This window comes from Telmatherina bonti (assembly GCF_933228915.1).
Source record: "Telmatherina bonti genome assembly, chromosome: 17".
Lineage (NCBI taxonomy): Eukaryota > Metazoa > Chordata > Actinopteri > Atheriniformes > Telmatherinidae > Telmatherina > Telmatherina bonti.
This window is the reverse complement of record NC_136615.1, coordinates 16780495-16797831: the sequence shown is the minus strand read 5'-3', so window position 1 is coordinate 16797831 and position 17337 is coordinate 16780495. Positions and strand designations below refer to the sequence as shown.

The 17337-nt window shown below is 38.6% G+C and overlaps 2 protein-coding genes across 2 annotated transcripts; one reads left to right on the top strand and one right to left on the bottom strand.

The window, feature by feature from the left end:
• Positions 1 to 625: 625 nt before the first annotated feature.
• rad23b (RAD23 homolog B, nucleotide excision repair protein) lies at positions 626 to 8622 on the top strand. The gene is made up of 10 exons (XM_079256326.1): positions 626 to 800; positions 1491 to 1572; positions 1898 to 1977; positions 3204 to 3385; positions 3490 to 3545; positions 4399 to 4526; positions 4737 to 4872; positions 4986 to 5113; positions 7763 to 7951; positions 8106 to 8622. The coding sequence occupies exons 1-10, from the start codon at positions 735 to 737 to the stop codon at positions 8217 to 8219; spliced, it is 1161 nt and encodes a 386-aa protein (XP_079112452.1). The 5' UTR covers positions 626 to 734; the 3' UTR covers positions 8220 to 8622.
• Positions 8623 to 10893: 2271 nt separating this feature from the next.
• klf4 (Kruppel like factor 4) lies at positions 10894 to 15024 on the bottom strand. Its single transcript, XM_079256188.1, has 5 exons — positions 14829 to 15024; positions 14583 to 14694; positions 13002 to 13881; positions 12390 to 12560; positions 10894 to 11964 (listed from the first exon to the last, which is right to left on the bottom strand). The coding sequence occupies exons 1-5, from the start codon at positions 14831 to 14833 to the stop codon at positions 11789 to 11791; spliced, it is 1344 nt and encodes a 447-aa protein (XP_079112314.1). The 5' UTR covers positions 14834 to 15024; the 3' UTR covers positions 10894 to 11788.
• Positions 15025 to 17337: the final 2313 nt, after the last annotated feature.

Here is a 17337-nt window from a genome sequence, read left to right as displayed (position 1 = left end):
TCCTACAACTCCTAATTTTTATGTTCGTCACTCACTCTTGAAGAATTCCTAAGCTTCTTCCAGTGTAGTAAATATTGTGCTAAAAGCTTCTAGAAACTTGGCAAAAAAACTTTCAAACAAATATTTAATTAACTTGCATGCTGTTGTTTTTCTGTTTAAGGGATGAAATCCAGCATAGTAGAGGATGAAGAACTACTGAAGCACTGCTTAGCAGAACAACTGTGTTATCAAGCTGCACACGCTCCTAATCAGTTTCTGACAATGATATGCCACAACATCTGTCTTAACTTCAAAACACGTCACCACTGTGGATCAGTACAACTGTGGATCACCTCTTCTCTTAGCATTTGTAATGGTTTTATATATACATATACAGTACAAATTATGCAAGGATTACAAAGCGATAACACCACTGTGATATTGCCTTTTTCCCCACATTTTTTAAAACTTCTGGAACTAAAGCCAATACTTTTACTTGAAATGTCTGTTTATTTATTTATTTATTAAATATCTCATTTACAAATGTAAAAAGTCAAGCTTAACTGTTTAGTTGATTGTTGTTCGTGCTCTCTCCACTAGGAGCTCTCGAGCCAGAATATGTGGCGTAGAAGAAGACAACCGAAAAGTCATGGCGGCTGACAGTTTGTAATGATACAACGAAAAACATTTAATAGTCTTGCAAGTTGGATTTACCTGATATAGTCCGGACAGGAGTTCAACACAGAGTCGACAACATGCAGATCACTTTGAAGACTTTACAACAACAGACGTTCAAAATTGATATAGACGAAGAAGAAACGGTGAGAGTTAAAGAAACACTTGCGAAGGGGGTGGAGTGGGAGTTGGTTATGTCCTGGAACGGAACACAGTTTTTGGTTATCTCATTATAGACGATCAATGGATAGATTTGTGGAAACGCGAAACATTCATTTTACGATATACAATTTATTAGAATTAATTGGGCTTATTTCTTAGTTTTAGTCCGTGATGGTTGGTGTGATTTGGTTCATATTGGTCAGAAAAGTGGTTAGTATTATCAGCAGTTAGTCGGAGCCCGCATATGGTTCCAGATTAGTGTAGATCTGACATTATGGAGAACACGTTTAACCCTCAACTTTTACTTCCGATAAACGTATATGTTTGACACATTTATTATGGTTTATATTACCCACTTAAAATGAGAGGGGAAATAATTTCAAATGGCTTTAATTGTGTGTTAAATTTTGTTATAACTTTAACTCTACATTTATAAGTCATGATTGTTTTTTCCCCCTGAAACAGCAAGAAGTACCATGTTTGTTATGCTCTAGTTTTATGACTGTGGCAGCAATCATTGTACACTTTGGACTTTATTTTTTATCCTAAGTAGGAGTATGCATCTAGTAAAGGTAGAGCAAATAGTGTTTGCACATCTCGTTGTTTTTTCATGTTTGGGATTCTGAAAGTAATGTAATTTTCAGAAAAAACAAGTGGTTTTATTTCTTTCACAGGTGAAAACATTAAAGGAGAGGATTGAACAGGAGAAAGGAAAGGACAATTTTTCAGTTGCAGGCCAGAAACTGATATATGCTGGTATGACATGTGTTCTTACTTTATATAAACTTCCTTCAAATCAGCAAGTTTTTTAATAACACGATTTTTAATTAATTGTTTTCATTTATTCATAAATGATTACTTTTAAGAACTTTATTAAAAATAGTAAATGGACAGTTCTTTTTTGTGAAAAAACCTCTCCTTAGATGAGAGGTTTGCTTGAACAACTGGAATTTATAGAATATAGGTAATTTATTAGCTTAGTAAACATTTGTAAAATAATACATTGATGCTGTCTATTAATTTACCCCAACATGGTTGACAAAGGAAGTAAATTTAGGGCATTTTTTGTTTCTTTTTGCAGGTAAAATCCTCAGCGATGAGACAGCTCTCAAGGAATACAAAATTGATGAAAAGAACTTTGTTGTCATCATGGTGACAAAGGTTTGGACATTAGAAAGAGCTTTCTTTGAAATGCAGGCTTTTGTGTCAAATCATGTTTTTTTTTCTCTTTATGAGTGGAACATAATGTCCTTTAATACCAAACCTTGATAGGTTTTTGACCTTCTTCCCACTGTCCACCACTTATGTCTCTATTAAGGTTGTTGAAAAATCCTTCCTGGTGCACAGGAACAAGTAGTACTCACAGTGATTATTGTCTCACTGTATGTCTGGCTCTGGATACACTTGCCTTACTCAGCTAAAGAAAAGCTTGGCTTGACTTTGGTTTTTTCTATTTTAACTCAGTTGGTCCAAATTGCCAGCATGGTATTTTTCCTATTTTGGGGGAGGGGTATTTCTTACTATGCTTTAAGGCCCCCTGTTAGACATAAACTTTTTTAAGCTTTTCTAAGTTTGAAACTCAAGGGAGTGCATAGCTGTTTTGAGAGGTTGAAGCTGAAATCTCAGCACACTATTAGTCATGTTGATTTCTTAATTTGCATTTGTCCACCGCAGCATGTCCTAGCTTCAGTCAACCATTTCAGGGCTTTGCACTAAATTCAAATGTATTTTTGTGCATTTTGACCCTGAACTTAAATTTTTAGTTCAAATTATTTAGCAATTTCCCAGAGACCAACATATTTATCTAATTTAAATTATTTTTTTTGTAAACTTACGTCTTTTCACTATAAATGTTCCTAGTATCTAATACCGGGTGTTATCTGCAACTAGGCAACCAGTGCTTCCTGTTTACACTCTCTTATGCATGTATACATCATATGGTGTTTTTCTGGATTATTTGTGTTAATGTCTAAACCTGCTGTACTTGTGTGACTTTAATGCCGTAGAGCTGTTGAAAGGACACATTTTTATTTGCCATACTCTTTTGTTGTGAACGTAGAATGGAACTTTGACAAAAGTAATATTTATTAAATTGGATTTCAGGTCTGTAGGTGCAGATTCCTAAAATCCTCAAACTGGTGCAAGAAAGAGATGCATTTGAAAGTGTTCTGTATGTGCCAGCAGACTATAATGTAGAGAACTCTTAACATTTTTCATTAAGCAAACTTACAAACTTAACGTGTAATGGCCTTCATTACTTCATTGTAACTGAGTCATTGTGTAAAGGCAGGTTATTTAAAGTACGAGTTAAGTTCGGCATTTTGATTATAGCAAAGTGAAAAATTACATGAGTTACCATATTTTAAAACTTCAAATTTGTCTTGCAGCCGAAAACAACCCCAGCCACCCCACAGCCTTCACCAGCTGCTTCTGCCCCCAGCACTACAGTTCCTACAACACCCTCTGCTTCGTCGTCCAGTTCAGACAAACCGGCAGAGAGCACTTCTGCTGATGACAAAGCAGAGGAGAAACCATCTTCTACGGCCGAACCATCTTCCAAACCTGTTGGGTAATAATGACAAGATGTTTGTTTTTCAGTGTTTATTTGGTTTTATTCTGTCTGGAAACATGATGTGTAAATCCCGCTTCAGCCATTGTCCGTTTCTCTTGCAGAAGTTCAGAAGTTTCAACCAACACAAACTTGATCAATGAAGCTGTTTCAACTCTAGGTAAGGCTCGATCTGTGATGGTCATTGTTGTCTTGATTTATTATTCTATTTCTATAATCGTTTCTGGGTATTAATAATAAATATGGGTCCACCAAGGTAATTTTATTATGAATGTTGTTGTACATGTTCAATTGCATTGTCTTTAGCCTATGTGTTGTAGTGTTTGTGCTTGGGCTATCATGTAAACAGAAGTTGTGATTTTTTTTTTTTTTTTTAATAATTTCTGGCGAATATTCTTATACTTAAATATGAATGAAATACTTCTTTGCTCAAATCCCTTAGACCCTTATTATTAAGATACATGTATCCAGTGTAAATTTGTTCAGTATTTGTGGTGGAAGCAGTGGAGGAAATTCTCTAATAAAAGGTAAAAATTATGACAACTGCTTTAATTAATAAGGTTAATGTTTTCCTGGTTTTCTTTACAACATTTCAGTGTTAAAAATGAATGTAAACAGACATTTTATAGTCAATATTAAATCAGAAGGAAAACTCTGAATTGTCCTTTGCACAATTTAGCTTGAGTTATAAATTTTCTTTCCTTTAGAACACAGGTGTCAAACTGCAGTCCTCGAGGGCCGCTATCTTGCAGGTTTTTGTTGTCTCCATCCTCCAACACACCTGATCAAAATTCATAAACAGGTTGACAAGTAGCTGCTGGATCCATTTGATTTGAATCAGCAGTGTTGGTAGAGGGAAACAACAAATACCTGTTGGATACTGGCCCTCGAGGACTGGAGTTTGACACCCCTGCTTTAGAAGAAGCTAATAGAGGACCGAGTTTCAAAAAAGAAGAAAACTGAGCTTTAAGTCACCATAAACATCATTTTCTGTCTTGTTCTGTCCTGTGTAGTGACAGGCTCATCATATGATGCCATGGTAAATGAGATGATGCTGATGGGCTACGAGAGGGAGCAGGTGGTGGCAGCTATGAGAGCAAGCTTCAACAACCCAGACCGAGCTGTAGAATACCTGCTTTCAGTAAGAGTTGTGTGTTTGATCAAAACAAGTGTGCCTCAGAGCACTTCACTGGTTCAGGACTTGATATACTGGCAGTGTATCTCTGAAATACTTGCATTCTCCTGAAGCTTATTAGACAAACCGTTCCTAATTTAACATCAAGTTATGATGCCGTAGCTTGTTACTTTCATCTGACATTTTATTTAGTCTAATTCATGACTTCTCCCACAGGGAATCCCAGGCAGAGATCAGGGTGCTGCTACAGGACCGGATGCGGCGGCGCCTCCTGTGAGTGGAGCTCCAGCTGCACCTGCTGGCGACATTAGTGTTCCTGCCAACACTGGTTCTTCACCAAGTGCAGGGGGAGGTAAAGGGTCCACCCTGTTCCCACTATTACTGGTGTGATTGTGAACAAATGTGTGTCCCTTTAAAAATCCTTCCTGCGCCCATTTTCTCGCTCTTTCTGATTCATACTTTCAGGTAATCCCTTGAGCTTCCTTCGAAATCAACCTCAGTTCCACGTCATGCGCCAACTGATCCAGCAGAATGCTGCCCTGCTTCCGGCCTTACTGCAGGAGATTGGGAGGGAGAACCCAGAGCTCCTGCAGGTAATGAAGTGACCTTTTGAAATGATGACAATGCTGAAAACAAGATTAAATGTCTAATACAGTTTATGTCTGGAAATTATTATTCATTTAATGAAACAACCAATTTTACAAAAGTGTATTTAAAGCATCAGAGGTTTATCCATAGACTGTATATAGAGATGGACATAGTCTCTGTGACATCACCCATAGGTTTCTGAAAAGCTGAATTGAAGCTCAGTGGGTGGTTCCTACCATTGCCATCTTGGTAGGGGCATGCGTGTCGTCTCGCCTGGAAAATATAAATACTGGAGGTGGAGCTGAGAGGGGGACTGTGAGCATCATGGTGGATGATTGACATCGAGCGAGTGGATTTTTGTACCAGGCTGTAAATATGTTTATTTCTGCTGTGAAGTTGGGTCTTTTTTAACATGGAAGTCTATGGGGATTTGCTCTGTTTTGGAGCCCCTAGTGGATGAGTGGGGAACTGCAGTTGGATGCACTTTCACAAAGGCTTCATTTTTAACCGCTGGAGGTTGCCGCTTGGGTTTATCACTGATGATTGTCTCATGAAGCCTCAGATATATCTTTCCACATTCAAAAAGCATAACCATGAACATAACATGAACACAATTTTGATTTAATTAAATTTGTTTTAACGTTTTTAGGTTTATAAGTGAAATCTAGATTTCCTGGTCGCAGTTTCCAGATTTCCACAATGCAAGTCTGCAGATTGAGTTGTTCTCTAAAAGTAAAAGGAACTGATGCATATATCTATCCTATCTAATGCTATCCATATGTAACATAAGAAATGTCCAGTTTTCTTTAGCCAAATCCAAATGGAGCCACAAACTTTGTGTGCACAAGTTGGTTCTTTTCCGTTATGTTGTAAGTAATTTGCATTTACTGGTTTATTTTCTTTCCATTCATGGTAGTATTATCTTTTTAATACATCAGTTTTTCTTCCAGTTGAACCGAGCTGATACTAAACTGAATGCAACAACAGTCTTCATCTGTGGGCGTAAAAACAACAGCCTCTTTACAATAGCACTGAAGTCGTGCACACACCAACGTACTTTCTTGTTCCCAGAAGAGAGAAGTAGCAAATCTGTGGGCACGATTTATAAATCTGTGGGAATGGATTGTAAAACATAAGGCGAGGATCTCCCATCTTAGTGCACAAATCTCATATCTTTGTGCCATTCATATAACTCTGAAAGTAAGTTTTATTAACTTCATGCTCACATTTATACATTCATATGAAAAATAAAGTTTCTAATTTTAAGCTTTAAATGTATGAGAAAACAATGGAATAGACATCTAGTCTTACCCACTGTCACTTATTTAACAGGGTGCTGTTAATCACATAGACCTGATGAATTACTCATTAGTAAACATGATAATTACAATTAAAGTTTGTTGGTCATTCAGATGTGTGCTAACAATGCCAAGGAGGAAAAGCATCGATATTAATCTGTCTGTCCTGTCCTCTGTCTGTACTTGGGGGTGAACTTGTCTGAATGTCAACTCCTAAGAAAAGTAAAAAGTCCAAAAATCTTCTGTCTTTCTAAACAATCTGGAGTCCATTAAGCGAGGAAGTTTTATCTGTTTGGTGGAAAGCATCCAAGACAGTTTCCAAACAGGTGTCCAGATCTAAACCCAAGTCCAGTCACGTGTACAGCCATACAAGTTCAAGCTGTTCAAATCCAGAACTTTTGTAGGTTAATTGATGCAAACGTGTGCTACATTAACCTGGCCACATAACTAAGAACAAGAGATGTGCTGTGTAACGTGCATTGCAGATGCAGCCGTGTCATGATAATATTAATAGTGATAATAATTAATAATGATAAAAAATAAAAATAAAAAAACTTGCCCCCTGGCTCTGCATTTGGGGGCAGAGTATGCAGTTGTACTTGAATCAAATTGTGACTGTCAGTTATTTAATTTGTTCATAAGCACCAGGTTTTCTTGTATCAAACTAGAGGTAAACCCAGCTTTTAATGGTCCTTCATGCCAGAGTAACTCTGTCTGGTTCACGAGTATTTACAGGGGCAAAAGCGGAAGCTACTTGTCCTAACAGAAGCTTGCGCTCCGGAAGTGAACACAACAAATGCTCTTGACCCTGCACACACTGACTTGCTTTGTCTCTGAAGTGAGATTTTAAACAGTCAGCCAAGAATTTGTCTGTTTGCCAATGTATTGTATAGTCAGATGTGACAAAAATGGGTCATGCAGCGGCACAACATTCCGAAGCAAAGCAGCAAATCTGCATCTGAATGTCTGCAAAAGGAAACGATCAAGGTGTTGCAATGACCCAGTTCAAGTCCAGACTGCAGCTCCATTGAATTGCTATGGCCAGCCCTTATGAGACAAAATGCCCACAAACCTGAGGGAACTAAAACGATGCTGCAAGGAAGAGTTAGTTTTTGTTCAGTAGGCTACTTAATAACAATTGCATCTCCATAATAGTCTGGTCACAGTTAAATAATCACCCAGTTACAATGTTTGAGCAGAGTGAGATAATTTTGCTCGGTTGTTTCCACTCAGCTGCGTTCACACAGGTCACATCTCCATCACTGTTTTCATTCTGTTTGTCGGTGTTTGATTCTTCCTCATTCGGTACGGTTGAATGGCACATCTCATTCCTAATCTGTTTATTTGTCCCTGTAGGAGATCAGCAACCACCAAGAGCAGTTTATTCAGATGCTGAATGAGCCCAATCCTGATCCAGTGCCAGCAGGTGGTGGAAGTGGGCCGGGAGGAGCAGGTGGATCTGGAGGGATAGGAGGTGATACTGCTGGTGGAAGTCACATGAGTTACATCCAGGTCACGCCACAGGAGAAAGAGGCCATTGAGAGGGTGAGATGGAGCACAGCACTGTCTAAGTCTTTCCATTAGATCATCTTTGCTAGTAGTGCTGGAATATGATGTAAATCTGTCTCTACGAACCTAAACAGGAACAACAAATTGGCAGTTTAACTAATTTGCAACCCTTTTCTGTGTCTAATTGCAGCTAAAAGCTTTGGGGTTTCCAGAGGGACTTGTTATACAAGCTTACTTTGCCTGTGAGAAGAACGAGAACTTGGCTGCCAACTTCCTTTTACAACAGAACTTTGATGATGATTGAAAGAAGCTGCGTTGCTTTCATACTTCTTCCTCAGATTTTTTTTTTGATTGCTGATGTTCAATATATGTGTACAATAAGCCTTTTAATTTCCAAAATACATTTTATTCACCACTTTTACATCCAACTCTTGTGATAACACTGGATCATTATCAGCTGATGGTTGCTGTGCAAAAACAAGCTGTTGTTTATCAACAGGTTAAATTAGAGGAATGATTCATGTCTGGTAATTTTGCATCAGAATTCATCTTTGTGCCATTTTGTTTAATTTCTTGAGTTAAGACCAACGTGATTTTTGCTTTAAGTTTGGTTTGATATGTTCTATGTTTTGCATTGTAAATGAGTCAAATTCAGGGTAAATCAAAGAGGTTATTACAGTATTCATGCATTCTTTATGGAAATATGTAAAAATTAAAAGTTAAGCAAAACAAGCAACATGGTTGTCACCTTTTTCTTTTGTTTTATATCTTATATTAGTTTGTACTGACTTACTGGCAGTGGACTTATAAAAATTCCTGAATGGCTGTCGATGGTGTATGAAATCTCCATATGAGATAAGACTTGTTTCCACATAATGAAAGTCAGTGTGGGATAATGACAACCTGATGGTCACACCCCCTAAAGAACTCTGGAGAAACTACTACGGTGACCAGGATCAGCTGTTACTTTAAAAAAAAAAACAACAAAAAGATAAAGCATCTACGAGATGAGATGGTTGCCGTGAAGTCCATCTACACTGAGATTCAGTCCAACTTTTTTCCACTGAAAGTTTGTTTTTTTTCCTCCATGTGCTGCTTTTCTTTGGCTGTAATAGAGATGAAAAATGTGTCAACTAAATAAACCTATAGAGGGCAACATAGACCACAAAATCTTCCTCACTCCGCTCTGCCAGTCTGAAGGTTGGTGACTTAAATCAAGTATTTGCCAGATAAAATGTTCATTTGACTTTATGGGATGATCAATTCACTGAGGACATGTCCTTCCAATATCTTAATAAATGTGAATGAATTTATTGGATGTAGTCTCAAACATATTAGAATGCCTATTTTAATCCACCTCAACCATTAAAGATCATAGCCTCTGATATGAAAGCTGTACTGTAATTAAACAAGTCATGCTACATAAAAAGTAAAAGAAATATTTCAAAAGCATTGGTGCCATGTCTCCATAGTTTTATCAAGAAATTGGATCATTGACACGTCATTTAAACCATATTTGTAAGCAAGGTCATAGTTGAGAAGGATGTTTGGACAGCAAACAGATGGAGTGACGCTTATGTCGCTTAGTGTTACTATAATGGTAAGTTTCCCGTGACATGTGGACCTGTGTTTCATCACAATAAGCCTTGGATTGTCCCTCTTCTGATCAGCTTTATCGGCTTTCATGGCTTTTCATTTTTGATTAATCAAACCCTAAGATAGTTTTCACATCAGCTCAGAGAAGGTTGCTGTGTTTTTATGTTTTTTTCTTTGCATTGTAGACCTGCAGCTTATATTCAGTGGTTGATTTCGCCGTCAGTGGCTTTCACGAGTGTTTTTGAGCTCATTTTTCTGATTTCTAATACAGAGTTGTGACTCTTTAAAATGCAGAGCTGCCTGAGGCCCAAACATCTAAACCATTCAGAATACTCAGTTTTGTCTCACGCATACAGATTCCTAAACATTATCTGAATCTTATAACTAAACTTCTATACTTCTTTTTTTTCTATAAAATATTCAATGCTCCTTTCATGGACAATCCTGCTACTGGCCAGCAAATAAACATAAGATGCTCCATTAGGCTAGCAGCACATTTAAAGTATTCAACTTTTCAAAATGAAAACTTTTCAGATAGTTTAAGTTGTTTGAAGTGAAATTTACATTGCAAAAGCTTGCGTTTGAGTTTTGTCAACGCTTTGCGCAACATGCCCACTTTCATGGAAATAAAAATGCTGATTTAGTTTTCAGTGTTTCTGAGGAAGCAACGCTGTGCTACACGCTCAGCGTCCTCCCAGCAGCTTTCACTAAAGCATCAATAATGATACGAAAAAAGGTAATGTTACTGAGTCACTGCTGCACATTAAGTCAGGGGCTGTGCTGGATTTATTTTAAGAATAAAAAATTGTTCAACTTAAGTGCATATGCAATATGCATCTGCGCTCTGCAAGATGATACATGACTAAAATCACAAAACGGAACCCTCTCAAACCTTGTCCCAGTGCAGGATCTTTGTGTGTTTTTATTCATATCATCCACTTGAGAGTTTTAGCTCAGAGTCAGATCTGGTGTCACCCTTGAATGTCAACCAGTGACTTAGTTGTCTTCCCCTTTCTTTCTCCTGACAGGTGGAAAGAGAAACCCCCGGAAACAGGACATTGTAGGAGTGAATTTTCTTTGGAAAATCTTTTTAAGGGCAACATTGTGCTAGTTTGCCTGAGGCAGTCCCACCATTATCGGTGAGGATATTATGTGTTAGGTGACCGAGCTATTGCTGTCATTAAAACACGCTCCTCCATTACTCTAAAAGAGAACTCTTCACTCACTGTAACGGATGAGAAGGAAACTTGGCTTCACATGCATGGCATTTATTATACATCTTTTTTTCACAATGATTTGCTGCAGCTATGATGGAAGATTATGGGGGACGTATTGGTTTTCTTATTTGAAATACATTTTATTTTTTTTATCATACTGTAAAATACAAAACAATACCAAAGCATTTCTATTTACAAATCTACAAAATTTGAGATTATATTACATATTCTGGCTATAAACAAAAAAGAGTCTTTGTTCAGAGTCACTCATTCAATACAAAAATATCACTGTCTCATAAATTATTGCACTTTGCAGCTGCAGTGCATTGAAGATTGCCATCACCAAAAAAAAAAACCAAAACAAAAAAAAGAGACGTGTTCACCTGAAGTCTGATTGTGGAAGAGAGGTTTCCATGAAACACATGAACTATATGGCACTTTTTCAGTTCACCCTTTTTATCCGTTTTCCTTACTCTTTGGTACCTTTTATTTAAAAAAAAAAAAAAAGAAAGAAAGAAGAAATAACCTTCAGAATTACTGAGCACCATTCTGTATAAATTAACATTGTACCTGAAATCAGTGGCATTGCAGGTGAAATGTGAATATAAATATAGACGTATTTATTAATACAGTATTTGGAACAGTGTGAAGTAGAGCCTGTGATGGCATGTTGCTGGTAGAAGGCCTCTGGAGATGTTTTGTCTGTTGCTCCTGGTTTCCCTGACGTTTTCCAGTTTAAAAGCTCTTGGCACCTGGTCCTCCAAGTTTTGTCGGTTAAATAAGACAAATTCCAGTTTGGTCCCTTTCATAAAAACTTTACAACCCTGGCTGAGAGGTCTTGTCGAGTCACCTGCACAACGTGCGAGAGAAAGCTCTCTCAGGAGTAACGCTCTTTTAGCCACGAACACCACAGCTTGTCTTGTTGCTTGCTCCGGCTTGAAGGCAAGTTATGGTTTTAAAAGTGTAGTGCACAAGTTTGTTCAGGGTTCTGCAAACACACGTATGTTCATATAGAAGTTTTTTTTCATCTTGTCTGGTCCTTTAACCAATTCTCCATTTCTCATAGGTGTCTTTTCATGTGGAGAGCAAGGTGGTCTGACCTAGAAAAGGCCCGGTCACATTTCTGACACTGAAACGGCCGATGACCCGTGTGTTTCCTGTAGTGGCGAGTGAGCTCGTCCGAACGTGCAAACTTCCAGCCGCAGCCCTCCCAGTCGCAGTGATAAGGCTTCTCCCCTTTGATGAAAACACAATGCACACAGAGCAGTTAGCACCAGCCCTGAGGTTAAAATGGCCCCAGCTTCCCCACCTTCAGGAGGAAAGAGGTCCATCCTGTCTTGCAGCTCGTGCGTAGAGGCCAAAGCTATCAGCCTGGAGTTTGTGTTTGAGCAGGGATCAGTATCAACCTGTTTCACCGCACCGGCCACATAAACCCCACCCCCACACCTAACCAACCTTGCCTGGTGACAAGATTTCAACATGTGTTCGTTATGTGCAACTGAAGTCACAGTTTGGTTTATTCAACCGTAAGAATACAAACAAAGAAAGAAAACTAAACAACTGTAACTAAAGTAAATAACTGGTTAATGAGAATATCCTGAGCTTTCATCTGGTTGACACAGGATGTACAAGGAGCTGGAAAACCTGCAGTGAACACATACCTGTGTGCGTGCGGTGATGTGCTTTCAGGTGGGAGCTCTTTGTGTACGTTTTCCCACAGCCGACATAGTCACACGTGTGAGTCGCGACTCTTTTCCTCGGCCATGATCGTCTACCGCGCTTAGGTTTTGGTTCCTCCGGTAAGCAGTCCACACCGGAGATCATTAGGGCCTCTGCGGTGCAAAAACATCATCACCATCATCAATCTACTGTAACATATTAGCATGTCAACTGAGGATATGGATTTCAGTGTATTTTGCAGCTTTGCTAAAAGAAGCATTTTCCTGTTTGGCATTTTGGATTGTAATTGAATTGAAATACAGTTGTGCAAAAAACTAATTCATTGTGCTGTATAGTAGTACCCCTCAGAAGTATATCACATATGTGGACTTGTTCATTTCAAACTGTGTACAGGATCTTATAGAATAAAGTTTAAAAAAAAAGTGGTTTTACAGTCATTTAGCCACTTTGATAGATTGTCTAATCTGTTCCATGTTAACCCATCTCACATCTCCAAATACTAATGCAGTAATGTAGAAAAGCTTCTTAAGCACTTTTTTTTTTTAAAGGGGACAGAAAGTATACAAAACAGCTCTGAATAATGCAAATATTACCTGGGTACTGCATGGATGATGTCTGAGGGTAGGAAGGGTAGCCCTGCGAAGAGTTATGGTGGTATCCCTGCGGAGTTAGAGGGATCTGTGAGATGGCGTGGCCCAGCTGGTGCTCCCGGCTGAGAGGATGGTCTGGGGAGAGGGAAGAAGACGAGGACAACCTGCTGCCCGTCATAGACCTCCCTCCGCTGGAGAACCCATGCAGATCCAGGTGGCCAGGGCTTTGCTGCTGTTGCTGGCCTCCACGGCCCTGTGAGTTTACCCCCGTCAGGTGTAGGTCCATAGACTGTGAGATTGTGCAGTTGCTCGGGTTCTCCTGTTTTATCCTGTGACACGTAAAGGACGGCGAGGCGCGTGACGGAGCTGAGTCCGACACTGCATTAACACAGGCCTTGCTTACATTCATGCCTGGGTTGTACTCTCCCATGTCCATTGTTGTCTTGACAACAAATTTGCCATGGAGGCTGGTAGGTTGAAGGTATGCAGGGTCCAATTCCGGTCTCATGAGTTCTGCAACAAAGCCTCCAGAGGGCGAAACATCATTGATGTCTGGGATGGTATAGAGCAGCACATTGGCAGTGTCTTGAGGAGAAGGGAGTTGGTAAGGTGAGGAGAAAGAACCAGGAGAAGGAGACAAGGCCTGAGCAGAGCTGCATCCCATGGCATCCTCTTGCTGTTGCTGCTGCTGTTGCTGCTGTTGTTGCTGAAGAATGGAGTTGGACAAAATAAAGTCATAGTCTAAGTCCAAGTCCGGATCTGTGTCTTTCTTGGACATGCTGGTGCTTGTTATGCTGGTGGCAGTGGGATGGTCTGGGTTAGAGCAGGTACTTCCTGGTGGAACACTGGATCTCTTAAGATAGGACAACTCCTCCTTCCATTTCTAGAGGAAAGTTACAGACATTAATGACTGCAGTGGAACAATCAGCTTGTTTGTGCTACATTAGTGTTTATAAGGCACAGTCAAAAACATTTCAGTGGGCTTGTCCTGTTCGACCTTAAAAATAGTGCTAGTTGTGAACAGAGGAGAACAACAAACACAAGTATGAGAAACATATTAAATAAAAGGAAAAAAACAGCCTAAATATGTAATGGAGAGTTTAAACCAACAAAACTGAGCTACAAGTCTCAATCAGGAACCTGCACTGCCTGGAAAAGTGATCAGTATTTGCCTTTAAACTGTACAGGGAAGCACCAAAAGTAGCACAGGCAAGTAAAACTGGTCTTTATTGAAAATTCAAAGAGCTCACAAAAAAACTATCAAGAAATTTCTGCAATCGGTTTGCAGCTTTTGATGAAAAAAAATAATCATTTCCATCAACATTTTATTTCCTCCTGTAGAGAAGCTTTATATGTCATGAGTGCTTTCATTGCCTCCATGCTCCCTGAATACCTACTGGAGTAGCCAGTGTGAACTGGTGCACGCCCCAGCAGAGCGTGGTGTCAAGCTTTGACTGTAGTAATAACATGGGAGCTACACAGGAAAACAATCACTCTCTAAATAGACTACATACTTCCCCTAACAGATTCTTGGATGACCATGGATATCTGGCGTGCAAAAAGAAGTGACCACAGGGTACTCACTGGATTGGCACTTCCTATGGATCTACTTTTGTCAGTGGGGCTGCTGGCAAACGTGGATATGGATGGCAGAAGCGTCCCACCTAATGCCATCTCGACGTCATTAGAAGGCTGCCTGAAATTAAAAAAGAAAAAAAAAAACACACATCGTAAATAGGGTTAATCCTTGCGATATGATCCCAGGGGCGCGAGCGCCTGTATTCCATAAACAGATGTTAAGCAGTCAGACGATGTAATTAAAAGTTTCACCTCATCAGATAGAATCAGTGTACAGAGTCCGTTCGGCTATCCTTCAAATGCGGATCTGCTTTTTCTTTCTTTTTTTTTTTTGGTTCAATAAATCCCCCAGTTTAAAGTTTCTGCTCCGCGTCGCGTGCAGCACTACGGTTCCAGGACATGCCGCCGCTAATGGGCGCGCCGGTAAAAGCAGCCAGACTGCTTGTTTTTTAACAGCAATTGTGAGAGGGAAGACAGAGAGGCGACGAACAGGGGAATCCCTCCCGCCTGTTGCCGAGCAGGGACCGGCGGCAGTCTGAACTGAGCGAGGAAGCCGCGTGAGAGGTATCCTTAAATCACAGGGAAACGCCTTCGTTGCCTGGCAACGAGCTCAGGAAAAACATTAGCTGAGGGGGGAGGAGGAGGAGGAGGAGAGGAAGGCGGGGCGGCGGAGGGAGCAAAACCAGGGAAAAAAGAGAGCATGAAGCCGAGAAGGTTTGTTTGGATTCATAGCAACAGTGCCAGCATTTTAATACTTTTATTTATGTAAAATGTGGTTTTAAAAAAAGCGCATCTTTCTCAGCTGCCACACACAGAGTGACACGACAAAACCCCCTATCCAATTTATTATTTGTGTGGGGCCACCTGTAGGTGTGAACATCACCCGGAGACTTAAAAGTAGCAATTTTATAAGATACATAAAAACATTGGGCTCACACAGAGAAGCAATAGATGACTTGTTCTATTTGGTCACTATTCTAATTAGTTTATTGATCTGATTGTAATTTTACTTATTGATGAGAATATTAGTTTTCTTAGTTACCTTACAGTATTTCAGGTTCACGAGGATTTTACACACACACATTGTGTGTGTGTATATATATATATATATATATATATATATATATATATATATATATATATATATATATATATATATATATATATATATATATATATGATTTGCTAATAATATTTAGGCTATGTTCAAGTGAATATAACAAGATATTCATTGTTTAAACTGATTAATTTTTTTCTGTTTGTTGTTTATTTGTCAATTCTGCAAATATTCACTTTTAAATTTGATGCCTGTAACAAGTTCCACAAAAGCTGGGACGTGTAACTGAGGACTTTAACTGTTGAAGTGTTTACCATTCTTCTTACGTTAAACAACTTAGAGCATAATCTCTGTTGTCATATTTTGTGCTTCGTAATGCAGTACGCTTTTTCAATGGTAGACCAGTTAGTCCAGTCTAGTCCCTGCACTCTTTTACTTCAAAGCCATGCTGTTGTAAAATGTGCAAAACATGACTTGGCACTGTCTTGCCAAAAAAGACATCACATAGATGGCAACACATTTTGTTCCAAAAACTTTTATATACCTTTCAGCATTAATGCATCCTTCACGTACCTATCTACACATACCTACCCATGCCAATGCTAAGACATCTCCATACCAACATTGATGTTGGCTTTTAAACTTTGTGCTGATTTCTCTGGTTTGCCTGGTGGACACAACATTGGCGAAAAAAACCCCAAACATTTGAAATGGGAACTTGTTAAACCACAGCACACTCTGCATCGGTCCATCTCAGGTAAGCTCAAGCCCAGAAGCTGGCAGGATTCAGTGTTGTTGATATATGGCTTTCCCTTCACATGGTAGATGATGAAATCCGTAAATTCCTAGATTTTGTACACTGAAAAATATTGCTCTTAAATTATTGGACTATTTGCTAATGTGGTTATTCACAAACTTGTGAACCTCACCACATCCTTGCATGTGAATGACCGAGCCTTTTGGTGGATCCTCCTTTGATACTCAGTTGTGACACTCACCTGTTTCCAATTAACCCATTCATCTGTGAAATTGTTCCAAACAGGTGTTTCTTAAAAATTCCTCAACTTTCCCAGTCTTTTGTAACATATTGTAGGCATAAATTTGAAAATGAGAGAATATTTGCAAAAACAAACAAACAAGTAATAAATGAATAAATAAAGACATAAATAGATAAATAAACTTTATCAGTATGAAGATTAATTGTGTTGTTTGAGTAGTGTATTCAAAATAATATGGGTTAAAAAGAATTAGTAAATAATTATTTTGTATTTCATTGAAAAAGGGTTTGTAGATAGGTATTTCAAGACATTATGATGCAGTAATATGTTTTGTTCTAGACCAAATATCAAACTAAGTTAAGGTTCTAAGATTATAATGCATATTTGGTCAAGTCTGACATAATACAAAATGACAGAAAATATTCTTCCACATTAAAACAATTTTTGTCAGCTCCCATTATAGCATAGAAAAACAGGTTGTTGTAATAATCCATTTTTGGGACATTTTTAGACATGCAGACTGCTGTTTAGTCTCAATCCACAATCCATATATATACATACATATATATATATATATATATATATATATATATATATATATATATATATATATATATATATATATATATATATATATATATATATATATATATATATATATATATACATACTGTATATTTATATATATTCTCAGTTTCAACAGACA